Source organism: Doryrhamphus excisus, chromosome 9 (assembly GCF_030265055.1).
Source record: "Doryrhamphus excisus isolate RoL2022-K1 chromosome 9, RoL_Dexc_1.0, whole genome shotgun sequence".
NCBI lineage: Eukaryota > Metazoa > Chordata > Actinopteri > Syngnathiformes > Syngnathidae > Doryrhamphus > Doryrhamphus excisus.
In genome coordinates, this window is record NC_080474.1 from 6364817 (window position 1) to 6387976 (window position 23160).

The following is a 23160-nucleotide window of genomic DNA, read 5'->3' on the forward strand; positions in this document are numbered from 1 at the left end:
AGCAAGTGGCTATCCTTAAGCCTGAGAGGTCCTTGAACACTCTAAAGATACGCTTTACACCCACGCCGTGACACACACACACACACAAAGTTCTAATCGAGAGCAGAAACCTTCATAGCCAGTCATTAATTTCTGTGTTCATGCTTGAAAGCACCTGCTGTGCATGCCTTTAAACACTTCATATGAGCTTGTATGTGAATGTATACATACGTATATGTTTATGTTTCCAGCGCTACTATAGTCAAAGGGTCAATCATTCCGCTTCCACTTACCAAGACAGTGTGTCGCTTTCTTTGTGAATCAAGTGCTGCTCCATTCTTTATTTTGCCAAAAGAGGACAAAAGCGTCCATTTAGACTCAATCATTCTAATTACTGTCAATTTCCCGACAATACAGGCAGTGTTTCAGGTGTTTGCCTGTTCATCATCTCTCCGATTTGTTGTTATTTTTCCTGAACTGCGAAGCGAAAAGCGCATGATCAATTGAGTCTTCCTACTGTGTTGAATTCAAAAGGAATGACCCGCACTTTCTTTTCTCCTTTCCTCTCTCATCGCTTTCTTCCAGTGGAGGGAAAATGTAAGATAGCCATGAACGTTCCTGGTATACACTGAAATCTCTCAATACTTCCTAGATTCTTTTATTTCGTAGTAGTTTCAGCACGTTTCTATTAGACGCAGTCATACTATGACGTAGATAGACAAAGACTGCAGTCCTCACTCGTAGATCAGATGTTAGTCAAATGGGCGGAAAAAAAACACTACGAGATTTTACGCACCTATTCTGAAATTGCACATTTATGTTATATTTAAAGATCAGTTTGGACGATAATTTGATTGGTTTTAGTTAAATGAGAGATCTGGTAGTGGGATTTTTCCACCCGTATTTGTTTAGACTTCAGCATGAGATTGTCTGAATCTAAATTATTTATGTTTAAATGCTGACAGGATGGAGATAACTTTGTTTTTTCTATTATCCTTCCCCGTTTTTCCTTATTTCTGCTTTCTTACTCTTCTTCTGTTCACCCAAAATGCTTTCATTCTCCAACTCCTTCTTTCTTTGCCTTTCCTGCAAATTTTCTCCTGCATTTGTTTCTGCTCGGCTTTCCCTACTTCTCTCTCTACTCTGTCCCTGTTCCTCCTTTATCTTCCAGTGGGAGGAGATCAGTGGGGTGGATGAGCATTATACACCCATCAGGACTTTCCAGGTGTGCAATGTGATGGAGTACAGTCAGAACAACTGGCTTCGCACCAACTGGATTCCCCGTCAATCAGCCCGGAAGATCTACGTTGAGTTGAAATTCACTCTGAGGGACTGCAACTCCATTCCGTTAGTACTGGGCACGTGCAAAGAGACCTTCAATCTTCTTTACTTGGAGACCGATGACGACCAAGGCACTCACTTCCGAGAACACCAGTTCTCCAAAATCGACACCATTGCGGCGGATGAGAGTTTCACACAAATGGACTTAGGCGACCGTATTCTCAAACTCAACACCGAGGTGCGTGAGGTGGGGCCAATGACCAAGAAGGGCTTCTACCTAGCTTTCCAGGACGTGGGTGCCTGTGTAGCTTTAGTGTCGGTGAGGGTGTACTTTAAAAAGTGTCCGAACACGGTGAAGAATCTCGCCTCTTTTCCTGATACCGTACCCATGGACTCGCAGTCGCTGGTGGAAGTCAAAGGGTCTTGTGTGAACCACTCGAAAGAGGAGGAGCCGCCGCGAATGTACTGCAGCACGGACGGGGAGTGGCTTGTCCCGATTGGAAAGTGTCTGTGCAACTCCGGCTACGAAGAAAGGAGCAACACCTGTCAAAGTAAGACACGTCTTATATTCTTGCATGCGGTGTTTCGTTTGGTCTCAGATCTTATAGCTCACGTCTTTTATACATTCCTCAGTCAGGCTGCTTTTCTTTGAAATATTGGCATATAATATAAAGCAGAAGTGTTTGATGTGAATACTTTAACACCTCATAATTGTCAGCTCAGAACCTTTTCGAATATAAACCGTCCATTCTTGAAGTATACATGTGTGTTTTTCAATGGCCTTCAAAAGAACCCAAGAAACCCATAGTGGGGGTGGATGAATCAGCAGTGCCGCATTTATTTTTCCATATATGTATGATGCGTTATCCAGGTCTTGGCTGTCGTGTTCAGTATGCAGTAGTTTAATAGTAAGCCTCTCTCTGCATCACATCATTAACTTTGGGAAGATCTGAACCAGAGGACGTAAGAATGAAAGTGATAACACAGAAGAAAGAAGAGGGTTAAGCGAGTGGATGGTGAAAAATGAAATAGCTGTGGTGGTACTTGTGGGTGTCGGTGGAGACATGAGTGAGTCAGTCGGCTTTAAATCAAGTCTGGAGATACTCAATTTCACCTTGAAAATGTATTGATATCCTGGTAGAGGTTTTGAGGAGTTATCTGGCTACCAAATTGTGGTCGAGGGTCTGGTTGCATCATCATCATGCATTTTCCAGCTTACTGATGCGAGTTGTATCAAAATCGTGCAGTCCCTTTTTGTCCGACTATAAAGTACAACTCTATGGAAGGCTGCAAATGTTGGTCATTGTTTTCCAAAGTCAAATGTGTTATCATATTGTTATGCATAAAAGGTGAACGTAATAGGATGACTGAAATCAGAGGTTATATATATATAAATTTTTTAATTACCGTATTTTCTGGACTGTAAGTCGCTCCGGAATATAAGTCGCACAAGGCCAAAAATGCATAATTAGATAGAAAAAAACATACATAAGTCGCTCTGGAGTATAAGTTGCAGGAACAGCCAACCTACGAAAGAAAGTGCAACTTATAGTCTGGAAAATACGGTAAAAAGCATTAATCAAACCCCATGGCTGCACGGCGGTCCAGTCCAGGGTGTACGCCGCCTCTCGCCCGAAGACAGCTGGGATAGGCTCCAGCACCCCCGCGACCCTCATGAGGATAAGCGGTAGAAAATGAATGAATGAATGAATGAAGTCGCTCTGGAGTATAAGTCGCAGGAACAGCCAACCTATGAAAGAAAGTGCGACTTATAGTCCGAAAATACGGTAAAAAGCATTAATCAAACCCCATGGCTGCACGGCGGTGCAGTCCAGGGTGTACCCCGCCTCTCGCCCAAAGACAGCTGGGATAGGCTCCAGCACCCCCGCGACCCTCGTAAGGATAAGCAGTAGAAAATGAATGAAAGGATAATCAAACACCAAAATAGTTGTTGATTAATTAATTGATTAATTGTTGCAGTTCTCTCACTTTTTGTTTTTGGCCAAAAGTTTGCCTTGGTTTTCATACACTGTCTTGGTTATCATACCATATTGCACAAAACAAACTACTCCCAGCATTGCTTGTTTATTCAGCAATTTTACATCCCACATCTTATGCAATACTTTATAAAATACTACAATACTGCAATATCCGGTTACATAAACTAGTAATAAATTGCTGTATAATAAAGGTAAAAATGATATTTTGCATTGGTTTCTGCATATAAATCTGTAATCGTCCTCTGTAAAATGTGTTTTTGTTAATACATATTTCAATTTGTATGGTTTACTATTGGAAAAATTGCTTTGGTTTTTGCATTTTTTCAGATTTTTTGGAACAAATTAATAATGAAAACCAAGGTACAAATGTATTTTGGTGTAGGTAGTAATGCCCAAGATAAAATTAGTTGATTTCAAGTTTCTGCAGTGAGCAGAAAGCTCCTCAAAAAATGCTATAAAGTCAGTTTTTTGGGGAAAAAAAAATATTTTATTCTAAGAGTGGAGTCTAACTGTGCACCTAATATGTACAAAATAGTAAATGATATCCTGATATTCTCAGAGTTTTGTTGACATAACACGCTGTTTTATTCTCAACATATGACATCTGAATATTTTATTCTGCTACAAAACTTGTCCCATCCCAGAGCTTAAAATCCACAGTTTAAATCCACATTTTGATGATCAACTAAGTTTTTTTTTTATATATTTTGAAACTCTTAGACTAAACATATCAGCAGTCTACTGTAACATACAATTCTATGGGTTCAATTTCTTGTTTTATTCACACTCCTCTGGTTTAAGCATATGTATGTATGTTTTTTTAAATTACAACCAAAAGTACTTGCAGACGCAGCGTGTGCCATAAAACCTCCAAGTTGTCTTCGATGTGGCTGGCAGCTGTGGTTTATGTCATTCTATACTGTATGTTCTGCGTACTATTATGTGTTGGAAAAGCAGACATATATGCGCTGTAGTTTTTCTGCCATGACGATAATGCTTTTCTTAGACAGGAGAGAATGTCCGCAGCTCTTCTTTCTGGTCGCAAATGTTGCCATATTTATGCGTTTTTTTTCCTCTCCGGAGCTTGGCCCGATGTTCATTAAAGATCAAAGAGAGTGTAGTGGGTCAAACTCCTGCTGGTGGGGCCAAGGGAAGTTCTTTTCTGGGACAGTGGACTTCTGGCAGACTTGCCGTCCACAAGATAGGGGACATCAAATGTACAATTGACACAGACACATGAGGATTATTATGATATATTGGTCTTCTGATTGACACACTGACCAGCCAATGCTACTGAAATATTATTGTAATAATTCAAACAGCATTGACATACATACAGTACATATAATTTCAGATGACTATAGTAGGGATGTATTAAGAAAGATTCACATTTTGCCGAAAATTGCTTATTAATCGATTAACCAGTTCATTTGAAAACTATTTTTTGTATTTTATTAATCATTCTAGATTAAAAAAAAATAAATATCCTAATTTCAGCCTTTCAAAGTTTCATATTATTTAATTTATTTTGATTCCATGTGTAATTGGTTTGAGCCCGATGACCCAAATCACTGCAACAATTGCTGAACAAAAATTGCTGATTAATCGATTAACCAGTTAATTGAAAACTATTTTTTGTATTTTATTAATCATTCTAGATTTAAAAAAAATATATAAATGTATCCTAATTTCAGCCTTTCAAAGTTTCATATTATTTAATTTATTTTGATTCCATGTGTAATTGGTTTGACCCCAATGACCCAAATCACTGCAACAATTGCTGAAAAAAAATTGCTGATTAATCGATTAACCAGTTAATTGAAAACTTTTTTTGTATTTTATTAATCATTCTAGATTAAAAAAAATATAAATGTATCATAATTTCAGCCTTTCAAAGTTTCATATTATTTAATTTATTTTGATTCCATGTGTAATTGGTTTGACCCCGATGACCCAAATCACTGCAACAATTGCTGAAAAAAAATTGCTGATTAATCGATTAACCAGTTAATTGAAAACTATTTTTTGTATCATTCTAGATTAAAAAAAATAAATGTATCCTAATTTCAGCCTTTCAAAGTTTCATATTTTTTAATATCATTAGTCATACATGCAGCCATCCTTTTTCTATACCTCATACCTCAACCTTCATTCGGGTCGCCGGGGTATGCTGGAGCCTACCATGGCTGACTTTGGATGACGCAATCGCAGGGTTCGCATTGGATCGTGAATAACATACATGTGCGATATACAACATGAACGATAAAACACTATCCACGCAGGGTGTCCCACCCCGGGTTAGGGCCTAACCGATTACACGATTAATCAAAACCACCTGCTTCAGATTAATCAACTAAGAGAATAATTGTTGGTTGCAATCCAAAATTATTATGAACCAATAAATCAGTGGTTTGGTTGGTTATTTAGCTGTTTAACTCAATAAAGAATGCACGGACGGTGACTCGGCAAAGGGTGGGGTTCTTTGTTTGGGAACGCCATTCCGTGGAATGATGCAATACGGGGCAAACAGACTACTTTGTTATGCGGAATATTGTGCGATAACTAAGACAGAGATCAAATTTTGGCTAAAAATCTCGTTGAAAAACCTACCATCCAAAAATTTGAAGTTTGAACAAGATTTAGTGCTAACAAATGGCAACTTGTTTTCGCTCTCGCCCTCACGAGCCGAGCGGCCGTCTTTCGTTTCCGATCTCCATGTGAATTGTGTGAATGTTTGGATGTATTGGACAATCTCTTATTGAATTCAGGGTGCTCTAATGGACTCTAATAAGGTCTTATGTTACGGCGGAGTGGGACAGCTGCATCAACAGACCCCTGCCGCCCCCACGTGCAGCCACCATGGACCTCGGTGCACAACTTTCTGTCCAGACTCTCTGTGTTAACAGACAGATGAGTGCATGGGGTTAGGTCACCTTACAGACTGATAGCCAGAAAGCTGAACACATATTTACAATAGAGAAGACAGCTAAAAATGATAAATCCGAGCATGTGTAAACCACTTACTGGATCCTAATATTAAAATGGTGTATCACTATGTGGGAAATGTAGTTTATTGTATGTTTGTATGTTTTATACTGGTCACATGTTTGGGGAATGAACAAGAGGTTATGCACAACATTGAATAGTTATGTTTTGTTTTGCATGGTGTGTTGAGGTAATGCAACTTTGTTGTTTATTTAGACTTAAACGTTGTGTGTTAAAGTTTCATCATCGGTTCCGTTTACGAAAGCAATATTGTTGTTTTTTTTCGAGGCGCCATTTAGAGCATGCATTCTGTCTGGTATTAGAAACGTCACAGTTACCAGAATGTGTGCAACCGGTGTCTGCAATGTGTGTGTCATTACATATTTCACAGGATGTAATGCTATGATTGCACTTGGATATTTCATCATCTGCGGCAGACAACGTCTTGTTGTCGTAGCGTGTGAGCGGACATGACGGTGGTCGTCAGGTGACTGTATGCTTTAAGAGCAGAGACTGTGAGGCCAGATCTAATCTAGCTAAGTCAGTCTTTCATCTGTCATTAGAACAAACCGGAGCAGGTGAAGCGACTCCTGTCTAGCATCAGTGTGAAATTCCTGTAACCTTAATTTGATCCTAAAACAGCAAACGGATGTCTGTAAGACGTGTGTGTGTGTGTGTGTGTGTGTATATGTGTATGTTTGCACTTTGCAAATGCAAGCAGCTGTCCGGTCACATGTTGATGAGAAGCCAAACTTTATGCTCTTGCTTGATGCATCAGGACACACAATACCTAAAGCAGCCAGGACTGTAATGCTTATAATAACAACATCATAACCTGACAAAAAACACTTGATTTTACGGTCCTTAGTATTGCAGCAGTTTGAATTAAAACACCTCGATGGCTCATTCATGTTCTTTACATAATCTGCTTTCACCAATACTGATTACTTTTATTAGCATTTTTGTATACCAATACAGATACTTACTACATTTATTTTTTTTTACTACTGATACCGATGACTTTTTAAATATTTTTTTGGTACCATTATGGATTATTTTGTGATTTTTTTAAAATCACAGATGACTTTTTTGGCACTTTTTTTTCGATTCCATTTCCAGTGACTTTTTACTAGTACAGATAACTTTCTCTGAATTTTTAAAAATACTGATACTGGTGGGTTTTTTTTTTGTTTTTTTTTGGGGCATTTTAAAAAAATCCGATACCTATATCCATTACTTTTTGGGGGTCATTTTTTTTTATACTGATCAATTCCCTTTTTTTTAATCAATAAAACTTTTTTTCCCCCACTGATTACTTATTTGCTTATTATCCTGATCAAACATATGACAAATATTGGCAATATAACAACTTTAATGTATGTTCATTGTTCATAACATATTAGTTGCAACATATCAAAATACCTTCTTGTAAAAAAATTAATATGCGTTTACATTGTATAGTTCAATTGTTACCATTAAAGGACAAAGATGTGACTTCAAAAATCATTTTTTGTATCATAATCATGTTTTCCAGATGAACTTCAGTAAGATCATAAAAGTTAAAATTGTAAAATAAATATACTAAAGGTGAGTGTGAATGGTTGTTTGTCTATATGTGCTCTGTGATTGGCTGGCGACCAGTCCAGAGTGTACTCCGCCTCTCACCCAAAGACAGCTGGGATAGGCTCCAGCACCCCCGCGACCCTTGTGAGGATAAGTGGTAGAAAATGAACGAACGGACGAACGAACTAAATATACTAAAGGTCTGGTATTTATCATTAAAACTGCATTTGGCAACACAATTTATGTATAAAAGACAAGGTTGCACAGTATAATAATAGAGTACCGTAAAATGGATTAATAAGGGACAATTTTCTGGAAAATGTTTTAAATGTAATTCTGCCTTTTCATGTTAAACAGGAAGCTGCTTTGTGTTTTTTTTTTCAAAGTCGCATATATTCTTGAACAAATTGTTAAAAAAATATTTTCCCGAAAATTGTCCTTTTTTTTATGATTAAAATACATATCATAACACGTCTTGTTGGTGTGGTAGTTGGTTCCAGCCACCGCTCTTCTGGTCAGTGCTCACGTGACATGAATGGCTCAGTTCGATTTGACACTAATTTGACCCAAAAAGATACGGAAGGGACGCATTCTTGTTAGTATTGACACTTTGACATATTGACATATCGATGCTGCGGAATCGGTGCACCCACCATTAGTCTTTTGTGTATAGACATTTAAGGCCCGGCTCTGTAAAATCACATCCATTGTCTCCTCTCTCCTCCCTCGGAAAGTGTGTGTTTGTTTTTGTTGACCATTATATAACTGCTCGCCTCGCTACGAGAACATGTCGGCTCTGCTCACACACAGGCGTGCATCTGTGTGGTTGCATCTGTGTGTTGTAGCCTTTCTATTTATCTCTTCCCAGAGTAAACTGAGCCATTGTTCCCAGGTCCGGCTGCACACAAATACACATGATACCCTAGATGCTGCTTTTACGCTTGGCCTGCCAGATCCTTGTTGAAGGGCTGTTCTATTCTTTGTGGTTAAGTGAGGAGTTACTGATACTCAAATACATCCAGAACGCATATTTTCAACAAAGACAGTCATATCAAACCGTGCTGTCCAGTGATGGTGTGCACGTTTATGCTTTTTTTTTTTTTTTTTTTGGTTAAATGAAGTGTTATACTGTACATGGTTGTGTTCTAGGCTAGAGTTCCTCTGCATCCGTCCCCCTCCTCTCCTGTCACTTTAGTTTAGTGTGAAGGCTTTCTCTGCCGCAGCCTTTTGGCTGGGTGCTCCTTGGAATGTGGCCATTTTGGAGCGAAGAAGGAGCAGGAGAGATGAGAAGAAAGGACAAGGCCTGGATTGAGTGCTCCACTTCGGGAGGCGTCATGGTGGTATCGCGGCATTTTGCGGGAAAAAAAAAAAAAAAAAAAAATTCCAATCTGCTAATGAAACAATATCACGACAATGTAAGCAGTAAAAAAGTATAGAATTAATAACAATACAACTTTTTCATAACTAACCTCTTCTGCAGATGCACTGTGACTTGGACACACTTTTTAAAACTTTATTCCTACTTTACACCTTTATTCTTTTTTTTTTTTTTAATTCCTACGTTACCCCATCTACTGTATCTCCAACTCACAAACACGTATACCTCGGTCTGCAACACTTCATCATTCTCCACCTCACTGTCCCGAGGTGCCTTCAAAGATACTCCGGCACTTATATATATATATATATATATATATATATATATATATATATATATTTTTTTTTTTTTTTTAATTTACTGTGTTGGAAAATTACAATATGTGGTTAATTGGTTCCAGACCTTGAAAAGTCCCAGGTGTACCCTGCCTCCCACCCAAGGTCAGCTCTGATAGACTCCAATGTACTCTTGACCCTAATAATGTTTAAGCGGCATAGAAAATAGATGAATGGATTGTTCCAGACGCGACCATGATAAGTGAACTCCTTATGTATAAATTGAATACTTTCATATTTAGAGCATATAAATCCTGTTTATGACCAACAGAACATGGATTTTAACATTATTAGAGCCTTCTGGACATGACATAACACCCCTATAGTCACTTTTACACTCATGTTACACAATATAGTAGACATAATAAGAGACAAGAAGATATTTCAGATATAAATAATAATTGTGCTTGTGTGTTTTCCAGTGCTCGGGGAGCCGACTGGATCTGTTGTTTGGTGCTTGTGTGTCTCACTGAACATTACAGCAACATTTCTGACGCTGTATAATACTATAAATCACATCAATGTTTTTAATGTGTTTTTATAATGACTAGTTTATTTAGTTTGTAGGCTTGAAAATTCCAAAAAATTCCAAAAATTTGCTAACAATCTGTATTTAAATACAAAACAGTGTGATGTATTATGTAATATATTACTGAGAAACTGTGATAGAGTACAATCGCAAAATTTGAAGTTGCGAGGAATTATTGAAGTTGCAAATGGCGATCAATCGTGATTATCAGTGATTAATCAAATTACATTTTAAAGCCAGCTAAGAAATAACGCTGGCACGTAAAGATGTGCATTCAACTGGGGTATCCACTCCAAGATATGGAGGCCGTCCTGTATGGTGCCCCCCTATACAAAAAAGAGAGAAAAAAAAACTAATTAAAAAGCTTGGTGAGGGACATGAAGTAATCATACCACTCCACTACACACCAGCCTGAAGGGAAATCTGAACGGGGAGGGGGGAGAGGAGGAAAAAGGGGAACGTGGAAAACGTGAAAAGAAGGAGGGAAGAGGATGAGCGTGTAGTTAATTAGAGACACTATTAATTCAAAGACTGGAATTGACTAAGGAAGGCAACTCAGCAATAATTTTGACCGCTGGAGCGTGTTCATGCCCCAGTGTGAGTGTATGTGTGTGTGAGAGTGAAAACAGACATTTATGCACTCATCCTTTGCTGAATTTGGGGTGTATACAAAGTACTGGTGCAATGGTCTTGTGCCTTTGTGTGTCTGTCGTATTATGTTGCAAGGAGCAAGGCGGGTTTGTTCATTCGTGGCATTATTGCCTGTTGCGCTCTCTTTTTAGGGCCTTCCACTGCAAGCCAAGGGTGGCGGGTAAGCCTGTCACCCGGGGGGCCCCTGGTAATGTTGGGACTTCAAAGCTGCTGGTAACCACAGGCTCAGGAATTCAACTTAACACACATAGAAACAAACAAACCCCAATGTACGCATGCACACACACACACACACACACACATAAACACACACACATTGAAAAGATAGATCGATGGGGTGTTTATTTGTTTAAGAGGCCCGACCGGTTGACAGCACTACTTCACAGTGGTCAGTCTTTGTGTGTGAGCGTGTGTGCATAAGGACTCCATGCGTACCGGTTTGGGTGTCTGTTCACTGCAAAGAAAAGAGTAAAGGAAAAAGAAGAACATAATTTATGTATGTATGTTTGCATGCAAACCACATATGCAATTTATGGGGGTGGAACTCTTCCTGACATGGAGTTTTAGTGTGTGTGTGTGTGTGTGCTTGTGCGGGTGGCCTTACAGTTAGAATGGCCACTGTGGTAAGTGTTGTGTTCACTTACATTGCGGATGTTTGGTCACACATGTAATGTAATGTAATGTAATGGTAGGTGAGCGAAGGCAAGTTGAATAAGGACTAAGGAAGGCGGGATAGGAAGGAAAGGGATTCCCTCAGGGAATTTGGCAGAAAAAACGTTTGAAACTATTACACCTAAGTTAACACCTAAGTCACTCACACGGTCGACAAAACACACAAAATGTATATAAAATACAGTACTAAAATTATTAAATGGTGGTGGCTTTCCTTTTCTTTGGTGCACCGACATCAGTGGTCTACCTTGGTACCCAAGCCATAGTGTAAGCTACGTGCGACTACATCTTATTCCGACACATGAGCATAACTAATTCTCGAACGAGTCTCATGTTTAAGAAATAAAACCGATTTAGGTTGTGGACATTTATGGGAGTGGATTGTAACCCCACAACACCGTAAACCAAGGACCGACTGTAGGTGTTTCCACTGTATATACACAGTGGTACCTTGAAAATGTCAGACAAAGACCGAAACATAGGAAAATCGAATAACTTAAGTAATAAATAAGTAATATTTTCTAAAACTCCAAAAATATTAACAAAAAATATATATTTTTTACGATAATTATTCTTTGTTTTGCTGCTGTTTTTGTCCTCCCCCCCATCCCGCCACCCCAGTTTCTCTTCTTCTTTTCTGTGTTTCTTCTTGCGCCGGTCCGGTCGCACCAAATGCGCATAACAAAAACATCAAATAACGGCAAATAAAATTTAATAGTAAAGGGAAGTTGTAGCCAACACCTTTCCTGACACAGAGCAAATTTGTTTAGCATGTAAGGGCATTTAGATCAACAATACTATATGCCCTAATGTCTGGACGGGGCAAAAAAAAAAATAAAGTTATATTATGAAAATAAAGTCAAATTAATTATTAATTATTCTTTTACATGCAGGAAACAGTGCAAAATGCATGTAGATGGTGAATGAAATGAATGATAAAGTACAGGGCAAACACACTGCTTTGTTATGCAAAATATTGTACAATAACCAAAACAGTGTATGAAAACTGGTGGCAAAATGTGATAACTTTGAAAACCGAATCATACAAAAATTATATTTTGATGATTTGACTGAATTATGTACTTTGGCAATATACATTCACAATTTCTATTATTTTTTTCTATCATATAACTCTTTATTAGGCGGCACGGCAGACCTCACAGCCAGGAGACCAGGGTTCAATTCCACCCTCGGCCATGTCTGTGTGGAGTTTGCATGTTCTCCCCGTGCATGCGTGGGTTTTCTCCGGGTACTCCGGTTTACTCCCACATTCCAAAAAAAACATGCTAGGTTAATTAGCGACTCCAAATTGTCCATAGGTATGAATGTGAGTGTGAATGGTTGTTTGTCTATATGTGCCCTGTGATTGGCTGGCGACCAGTCCAGGGTGTACCCCGCCTCTCGCTCGAAGACAGCTGAGATAGGCTCAAGCACCCCTGCGACCCTAGAAAATGAATGAATGAATAACTCTTTATTAGTGGTAGTTGTATACAACTAATACTAATACTTTGCCATTCTCAGCTAAACAAGGGTATCAGCATATTTGAAATATATTTGTGTAAAAATACAGTATCATTGGTGCAACTGTACCTAATTCTGTATCCAGCATGTAAGGTTATTACGACGTGACGCTTGCCGTCCTTCATGCATGCCATGTGGCGCTGCCTTAGACTCATCTCAGGGCCCCCACGTCTGTCAAGTGTCTCACTTATCTAAACAGCTCCTGTAGGCATATATGGCAACATTGTGAGTTACTTGTCAGGAGCATCATGTCACCGTGCATCTGCAATTCTGTATGACGGAAGCTCCCGGCCACATAAATGTCTATCTCCCAACAGCCGTCTGATCTCACCGCTTTTGTCACAAACGCAAGCGTGACAAGCATTTCCACAAACTAGTCGATGACAGCAAAGCAACATCTGTTTTCTCTAGAAATAATTGCCATTGCTGAGCTCCGTCTCGTTCTCTAGTTCCCATATTAACGTGAAAGAATGACAAGGACTCAACTCATCTATCCAGATGTTTTTCTGCTAGACAAATCTTAGCAAAGTGCCTGTTTCCTTATGATGTCACACCTTGTAAAACATCATCTTGCTTTGTGCTGGTTGGATTTTTAATTCATTGTGTATTTTATCTGAAATCCTTCTGGCTTTTGTCGGATTGCACCTCATTCAAAGTCACATCGTATTACATGTAAATCCACCATCAAAGCATATTGCCTTAATAACAAGAAATAACTGCAATAAGAAGTAGATGAATCAATTTCAGTCGAAATTAAGTGTGAATGATGAAATGAAAAGTCGGGTGATTGTTGAAATAGCCTAGAAATGGGTTGAAATTGATTCAGTGACTGAACCAGCAACCGTCAACCGTCCATTAATTAACATTGTCCCAGATAATGTTGAATTATGCATACATGTAACAGCCCTCATTTTTTTTTTACATGTTTATGTTTTTTTCCATGTGTTGAGATGTCCCATTTTGTTCAGCGGTCCTTGAACACACCATAGTTGCATTCTTCAATGTCACAGATAATGTTGAATTATGCCTACATGTAACAGCCCTCATTTTTTTTTACATGTTTATGTTTTTGTTTCATGTTTTTTTCCATGTGTTGAAATGTCCCATTTTGTTCAACAGTCCTTGAACACAACATAGTTGCATTCTTCAATGTCACAGATAATGTTGAATTATGCATGCATGTAACAGCCCTCATTTTTTTTACATGTTTTTGTTTTATGTTTTTTTTACATGTGTTGAAATGTCCCATTTTGTTCAGCAGTCATTGAACACACCATAGTTGCATTCTTCAAAGCAAAATTGCAGCTTTCACACTTTGTTCATCAGTCACTTTACGTTATTGTTCATCAGTGGTTAAAAATGTGTATGAGACATACAAGAGGCTTAAAAATGGTTTGTACAATAACAGGAGGGGTTTGTCAAAAATCGACATTTTTATGTACTGTATTGTACTTTAGTCAAATTGTTTTGATTTTAGGTGCTTAAAACAAAGGACACATTTTATTTAATTTTGTGGTACTACTCAAAGTTTACACGATTAGGCTTGTTGTTTAAGTTGTAGGGAGAACATTCCGGAAAAAATGTTGTGATTATTCCGTATCATTCATTCATTCATTTTCTACCGCTTTTCCTCACGAGGGTCGCGGGGGTGCTGGAGCCTATCCCAGCTGTCTATGGGCGAGAGGCGGGGTACACCCTGGACTGGTGGCCAGCCAATCACAGGGCACATATAGACAAACAACCATTCACACTCACATTCATACCTATGGACAATTTGGAGTCGTCAATTAACCTAGCATGTTTTTGGAATGTGGGAGGAAACCGGAGAACCCGGAGAAAACCCACACATGCACGGGGGAGAACATGCAAACTCCACACAGAGATGGCCGAGGGTGGAATTGAACCCTGGTCTCCTAGCTGTGAGGTCTGCACGCTAACCACTACACCTAGAAACCTAGACCTGATACTAGAAAGTATCACTGTCTGCTCCTGTATGATTATAATGTGAAAAAAACTGAACATGTGATTAATCACGGGTTAACTGTGTAATAATTGTGATTAATCACGATTAAAACGTTTAAGCCATCAACAGCTTTAATTACATTGAAAGTTTTCATTGTTGTATGACGTTTCTGATTAAGCTTGCATAGACAGTCTTTTCGTTTTGTATTTATTTAACAAAGTGAAATTCAATTTATAGCAATTGTGTTTTCTAACACAGTGTATCGTGATCTGTGGGCAGCTGCTGCTACAGAAATATTGACATCAATATAACATTTGCACACTTAGTTAATGAACAGACACGGCTCAGGAAAATAGTCTTTGGTTACACTTGATTTAATTTCCTAGGTGTTTGTTGCTGTGCCTGATATAGTAACCCTGGTATTATTGGTTTCTCTCTGACCTTAATTAGTTTGTATACTACCTCGGGGAACTTGAAAACATACCATAGGTACACACGCATACTCTAAGACAAGATTAAAAATCCAATCTTTATCATGGAAGAAAAGTTTTTATTGGATCTCTGGATTGTGAATTGTGCAGGTGTACCTAATTTTATGGTCTGTGGGTGTGAAAGATCTCTTCTCAATCCTGGCAGACATAACTGAGCTCAATTTAACATCAAAATTACATTTTCTCTATTTTATCTTACTTACTGGCGCATGTCTTTGTGGCAGCACAGTCTTAATTTCGGGTCCGAAAAATGATCTTTTTGTTCTTTGAAAAGAAACTGCTTTTTCTCAGCTGTGAGATTGATATAACATTAAAAGAAAACTTGATAGACCTAAAAATGAGCCTGAGTAAAAATGTGAAATCTTGTATCAGCTCAGTAAATTTTATCTGTGAACCTTATAAGTAGTATTTTTTGTACAATTATCCTTAAAATGACCTGGATAATTTGTTCTCTTTCATGTTTCCCTTAAAAAAAAAAAATCTGATCAGACACAGGCTCTGTTCACAATGTGTGCGTGTGAAAAAGACACACAGAAAAAAATAAATGCACAGTTTAAACGAAAGAGACACATCTGTCAATATACTGCATCCCGGTCATTAGTAAAGCAGTGGTGGTCAGGAGAAGACGATGTGCTTACCACTGCACAAAGGCATTCTCAACACCCACAGACACAGACACTCACACACATCCTGTGGTCATGTGGTATTTGGGGCCTATGACAAGTCAGGGTGTTGTGCACGTCGGCACGTTGTGATATTCATCGGCTATTGAAAACAGAAGTACACTTGAAATGGGAGCAAATGGAATGTTTGTTTGAAAGGTACATTTTTTGTTTTTCACTGTTGGTCTCTAGACCAGGGGTCTTAAACACGCGGCCCGCGGGCCACATTTGACACTAGTTTGAGGCCCCCGCCTTGATATGAAAGTTTAATGTTAGTGCGGCCTGCGCAAGTTTGATATGGATGCTGTATGGTATCATGTACCCAGAAAAAATTATTACGTTTGATTAAATTGTTCATGTTAAAGGTTAAATAACTCTTAATAGTTATCCTCCCTATCCGTGTGGAAGTGGTAAGTTTTTGGCTATTTAAGTTTAAAGGAAATAACTTGAACGCTACCGTTTAGGTCGCTAGCGCTCTAGTTTGCGAGTTAGCATGTGTCTCAAGACCCTGCAGTTGCGCAATATGTTGTAAATAAAAAGAGTATAAATGTGACTATAGTCGTGTTTTGTCATGTCTACAGGGCTCTAATAATGCTTTGTTAATTTTAATCTGAAAAAAATAATTTGTCTACCCACCAACTATATGTGGTTTCTTAAGTTTTTATTATGTGCCGTTTTATTATTATTATATTTATTTATTACTGATTGATTGATTTTCTTTATTCTTGATTTGTTTATTTATTTTTCATCTTATTTTGTGTAGAAAAATAAAAAGTAAGATATTTGAGAACAGTGGATTGTTTTATCACAGCTTTTCTTGTAGAAAATTGGAACCAAAGCGAAGTTTTTAAAAAAAAAAAATGTTTTTAATAAATGCGTTTTTTTTTGTTTTTTTTTTGGAAAACCTGATGTGGCCCAGTCTCACCCAGACCCTAACTCCAGTGGCCCCCAAGTAAATTGAGTTTGAGACCCCTGCTCTAGACTCTGTTTACTTTGATTTTAAAAAATGGACACAATGGAGACCTTTTTTGTGTATGGCTACAAGACGATTGATCAGTGAGTTTTGAAAATTTGGACTTGGGTAAAGGAGGGCCAGTCCTTCCTACACGCAGAACATGTGTCATGCCGAAGTCCCCACAACTCCCATTTTACGCAACGGGGAGCATTCTTGGCAAATGCACAAAGGATGCGCATTCAGCTGCCTGGTAGTAAAACTAAATCCGGTTTTCGAAGAAGGTAAATAGTACGTCACTTTACATTAAATTTTACAGCAAACCTATTTACTGCCTTTTGCCTGCTTTGTCACCAATTTGAGAATAAAATCATAGAATTGACCGATTCTCCTGTCAGTCCCTGCTGGTATAATGGTACAATGAGCCTCTTTTGGTTTTCGCTGGCATTTCGAGATACAGTCATTTTGAATAGGGTCCCAATTAGGCCTGAGGCACCCTTGGGTTAAACTGTCTCACGTTTTGCACCACTGACTGACAGCTGACCCACGCACAAGACATGAAACCTTTCAAAAGACCAAGGAGTGAATGGGTGCAGAAATATAATCTCTGCATTTGGATACAGGGGGACAATGCAAGCACTGAGACGTCGGTCTCAGTAAAGTTAAAGTGATTGCAGTTTCAACAATGCGAGTGCAATTTGATATGTCGTTAATGAAAGGGTTTTTTTTTTTTTTGGAAAGCTTTGCCCTACGGAACAAAACTGCAGTATATACTGATGTAAAGTGAATGAAATGTCCTTACTCCCCCCAATGCGTAGTGGATGCTTTGTTTGGGCACTCCATTCCATGGAATGATTTGCAGGCAAACAGCAGGATATACAATAAGCAGGGATTTTTTTTAAGATTAAGATATGCCTTTATTCGTCCCTCAGTGGGGAAATTTGTAGAAATTTGAAATTTGTTGAAATTTTTCCTACGATCCTTCGAAAACCGTGAGGTACCGCAGTCATTTTTTAATTGTCTGTCCCTATTTAGAATCAAAAGTTAACAAACCTGTACGCCAATGTTCATTTTTGAACACATTTTCTTTGCATGAATGCATAGCAAAATAAGCGTGCATAGCTACTCAAGCTATCTCTAACCCAAAATATCCATATGGTCCCTGAAATGGTCCTTACACACTTTTCTTTATTCCCACAGTTGATGATATAAGATAAAGGAAAACCCCATTGCACACTCATTTATTGCACACTGCACACTTCTCTGTCTACTTGCAGGAAGCAAAGCAGTGACATTTACCTTAGCGCTTGACTTGGAAATGCTATCAGATAGAATGACATGCCCTCTAGTGTGTTCTTGTGTGCGTGCGCAGCTGTGGCAGTGGGTCATTTGCGTGCAAGCTACATACTGCTGTGTATGCATATAAGTGTGTGTGTGTTGTGTGAGTTTTGCGTGTGCTGATTAAATGCGGTCAGGCCTCAGCGATCAGGCCTTTAACTGCCCCGCACTCTGAATGCCAAACACAACTGAGCATGCTCAGTGCAGCCATGCGTGGCGACTGGAACACGGGCAAACCTTAAAGGCCTGCAGCTGTGTGGATGTTTGGGTGTGTGTCTTTCCTCATCTCTGCTTGACCTTTAGCCTCTGTCTCTTGACCATGTTTAGCATTCTTATGCTGCGGTGTTCAGCTTTAAAGGGGGGTTATTATGCTATTATGCTATTATGCTACCTATAAATGCAGTTAGAATGTTGTATTCTCGTGTTAAACTATGCCAAAGTTTCAGATAATGAGATTGGGAAGTGAGCTGTGAAAGAAGTTTGGAACGCTCGGTTTTAGAGTTTTTTTCTAACACTGGCTAGCTGTGATGTCACAGAGTGCCATGCTTCCTTATATGGGCGTGCGCTGTAGGCCAGATAACTCTTCCCCAAGCTCGTTTTCTCTTTTTATGGTGTTAGCAATGTCTACCACGCTTGTCTACAATTCCGTACAAAACGTGGCAAATGTGAACGATATTTCACACTGGACTGTTTTGTGAACATGGTCCAGTATGCAGCTGGACTAGCTGACAAACTTGCTAAAGCCTGACGCCTTTTCAACGTTACTTAGCCGTGTGGAGGAGTCAGAAGTACAAGCAGTAAGTAACAATTTATCAGTGTCAAAACTGTATTTATTTATTTAGTGTAAGTAATGGAACAAAAGCGGTTGTCTGTGTAGCACTATAGAGTGTGCATACAGGAATCCGGGTTTAAATTACAAGCTTAAGTCTGGAGTTGCTACTAGCCATTTCCCAACACAATCAATGGGTCTACCGAGAACTTGTACTTCTACATTATGTACTTCTTCATTGTCTCATCACTGCGGTGTGTGAGCAAGTAACGCGTACTGTCAAAAACGTTCAGCAGAAGCTACAAATGTCTCTTTTGTGTTTGCCTTGAAGTCGCTCCTCCTATAGGGATTTGAAATAAAGCGTTACTTATACCAGGACAAAAGTTGTAACCTTTAAAGGTTCTGGGACACAGTGCAGATGAGCGCTGACCTTTCTTACAAATTATACACACATATTCTCTCTCTCTCTCACACACACACACACACACACATAAACAGGCATGGAAACAGTGTGGAGAAGAAAGGAGAAAAATGGCAGCCAGCATGTGTCCAAGAAGATTACTTTACTCATCATCTCAGATTTCCCACCTCCTCCGATTCATTTCCCCTCATCTACGCTTGTTCAGACACACGGCAGCAGGTATTTGTCAAGGTGAAGGTAGTGTGACCCACGGTTGGCGATACGAGCGACCGGTTTTTTCAATTTCTTCCACTCTGCTCGTCTTTTGCCACTAAATGTCCCAAGCCAACATGCAAATTATCATTCTTTTCATAATTTTGGAGGAACATCTGTAATGTTTGTGTTGAGAAAATAAGAACTGAACTATTGAGTAATACCTCGTTTATCGTGGTTAATTAGTTCAAGACCCGTCAGTGATGAAATAATTTCCACAAAGTGGGATTCCTTATTAAAAAGTTGAATATTTTTGTTATTATGCCATAAAAAACCTCAATATTATTAGAGCCCTCTAGACATTAAATAACACCCCTATAGGCACATTACCCAACATAATAAAATAAAATAAGACATAATTAAGACTTACTAAAGACTCACACAAAGTTGCTTGTTGTGCTCCTTTTTACTTCAGTACCGTGACTATCGTCTCATCTTTGTTACATTACTGACACCTAGTGACCAGTGTATTATATTACATATCATCATAATGTCTTTGGATGATTCTTATGAATGTTTTATGAATGCCTTGTAATTGTATTCTAGCTCATTAAGCCACTTTTATTTTTTAAAATGCTTAATTTAAGCCAAAAATCCATAAAATGTGCCTAAGTGTCTAAATAATGTAATTTCAATAATAGACCATCATCAAAAACGTAAAAACGCAATGATTTGTTAATTAATGTAATTAGAAAAAAAAAAACGTGATGAGTGAAGCTGCAAAACTTGAGGTTTGAAGTGGCGAGGGACAACCTTAAGGCTGAGATTTCTTGTGACATCGCTAGCTAGCTTGCTTCCTAGCTTGCGGTCATTGTATTTTTGCAAGTTTTTCCTCGACAAAATCCACAATGTCATTGAAACGATCTGCACCCAAACGCACCATCACACAAAAGGTTGGACTTCTGGACATGCTGAAGTATTGTAGATGTTATGGGGCTATACAGCACCAGTATGGAATACTATAAATGAATTGTCAGTTCAAAGGAGGATTACTGCTGCAATATGTTTTAACGAGGATACAAAAACACTACAGTACAGTGGAACGGCTCCAGGACAAAAAGTCAGGGTCACAAGATTGAAATATGCATGTTTCACTCAATAATTTCTTGTATACCCAACCTGTAGATCGATTATTAAGATATTATTCCGTCTGAGAAAAGTGTATAAAGTCTATGGTGGGGGCTTTATAGCTTTGAAACACATATAATAATTAAAAAAAATGAAGTTGGCTACTTCGCGGATTTCACTTATTGCTGATTATTTTGGGAAACAATGGAACACCATACTTACATTTTTCCCACTCCTATTTACTTTAAGGCTACTTTCATATATACATTTTTAAAAATTCAAAACATCTTTTGTTTTTATGTAAAATATAAGGGTGGTTTGAAAAAAAAAACGAACATCATGAGTTATCGGTTCTCATGAGTGTAACTGACGGGTATTATTGATGAAATCCCAACTCTAATGAGCTTTGGCCAATTAATCCATCGATTTACATGTAAATGGATCCTGAAAGGTTACTGGCTATGACTGCCATCTGCATGTACTTACCATGCTAATGTCGTGCGGTGTGACACGTGCACACGTATATCGAGGAGATTTAGAGGTTGTGAGGTAAGATGTGTGATGAGAGACACATGGCTGCTCGATGGCTCGGTAGATTGCGCTGCATCCAATTATCAACGAAATAAACTGCTAATTACAATGCTCGTATATCAATTGCAGGTGTACACATCTTTTGATTATCAAGCAACATTGGGGTAAATTGATCTGTGTAGATTCTCAGTAATAGTGGTTCTCAGACAGGTGAACGCCCCATCCTTATGCAAGAGGGTCGTTGACAGAAACCTATAGTGACCATTCTCAGGGGACGCACCTGTCAAAGACATATAAAGGGGGGAACAGAATACCTAAAATTGAAGCAATTTGGGGGGTAAATTCATCATCCATAATCCGTATGTCAGATGTGAACACATGTGTTTCTCTTTTCTGAGTGTTCTAAAGATATAACACAGGAGAAGTTAGTGGCTTGCTGGCTAGTAGCTAGCTAATTGGCGACTCCAAATTGTCCATAGCAAAAAACTTACCACTTCCACACAGATAGGGAGGATAACTATTAACAGTTATTTAACCTTTAACATGAACATTAATCAAACGTAATATTTTTTTCTGGGTACATGATACCATACAGCATCCATATCAAACTTGCGCGGGCCGCACTTAACATTAAACTTTCATATCAAGGCGGGGGCCTCAAACTAGTGGACCGCGTGTTTTAGACCCCGTGCATGCGTGGGTTTTTTCCAGGTACTCCGGTTTCCTCCCACATTCCGAAAACATGCTAGGTTAATTGGCCACTCCAAATTGTCCATAGGTATGAATGGTGAGTGTGAATGGTTGTTTGTGTATACGTATGTGCCCTGTGATTGGCTGGCAACTAGTCCATGGTGTACCGTGCCTCTCGCCCAAAGACAAAGCTGGGATAGGCTCCAGCATACCCGCGACCCTAGTGAGGATAAGCGGCATAGAAAATTGATTTGATGGATGTTGAAGAAACCTCATCATTGCCCTTTTATAGGATGAATGTTCATGTTGATATACATGCAAGTTGACATTGGGTGAAAGGCGAGGCCGCCCCTCACTTATCACCTGTCAATAGCACTGCACTGCACAATGTTGAGACAAACATCCATTGATTGACGCTCACATTGACACCCACAGACAATTGAAGGTCCAGTCCAGTCCCTCTAGCACCATGGTCTTGTTAGCTGTATTTCTAGGCCATAATCAACACTGCGTACATCAAGTGGAGACGTTAAGAATCCTGCCAAGTTACAAAACCGCCCTAAACACTAGCTTTGTTTAAGTAAGTGGGATTATCTGTACAGAGCATACACAAGCTGCAGGGGGAAAATACAAACTGCAGAGAAAAGTCTGAGCCCAAAACTAAACTAAACTGTGTTGGAAGCTCACAGTGCTCTGCTGCATCTCTCATGCTCGTGTAACCCACCTTGTTGCTTCCTGGACTCGAACCATCGATCTAAATGCAGGGACTAAATGCACCATGACTCTTGAGGTGTCAGGGAGTGAGTTTTACAAATGCACAGCTGGCATCTGTGACACTAGATCAGGGGTCTCAAACTTAATTTACCTGGGGGCCACTGGAGCTAGAGTCTGGGTGAGGCTGGGCCGCATCAGGTTTAAAAAAAATGCATTTATTAAAAACAGAAAAAAATATATATATATTATAATATATAGAATTAAAAAACTGTCTTCAATGCTTTTGCTTCTTCTATACACGCTCTACAATTTTCCGATTTTCTACAATAAAAGCTCTGATAAAACATTCCACTGTTCTCAAATATCTTAATTTTTATTTTTCTGCACAAAATAAGATGAAAAATAAACAAATCAA

General features: G+C 38.8%; 1 protein-coding gene across 4 annotated transcripts in view; it reads left to right on the forward strand.

Annotated features, from left to right (window-relative positions):
- Window positions 1-23160, forward strand: part of epha3 (eph receptor A3) — a 134378-nt gene that overhangs the window by 19233 nt on the left and 91985 nt on the right. For 3 of the 4 annotated variants that reach the window (XM_058082512.1, XM_058082513.1, XM_058082511.1), the window contains exon 3: window positions 1151-1811. In XM_058082512.1, coding sequence (XP_057938495.1) covers window positions 1151-1811 — 661 coding nt within the window. Of the gene's footprint in view, window positions 1-564; window positions 601-1150; window positions 1812-23160 lie in introns of all 4 variants that reach the window. The other variant, XM_058082514.1, reaches the window with a different exon arrangement.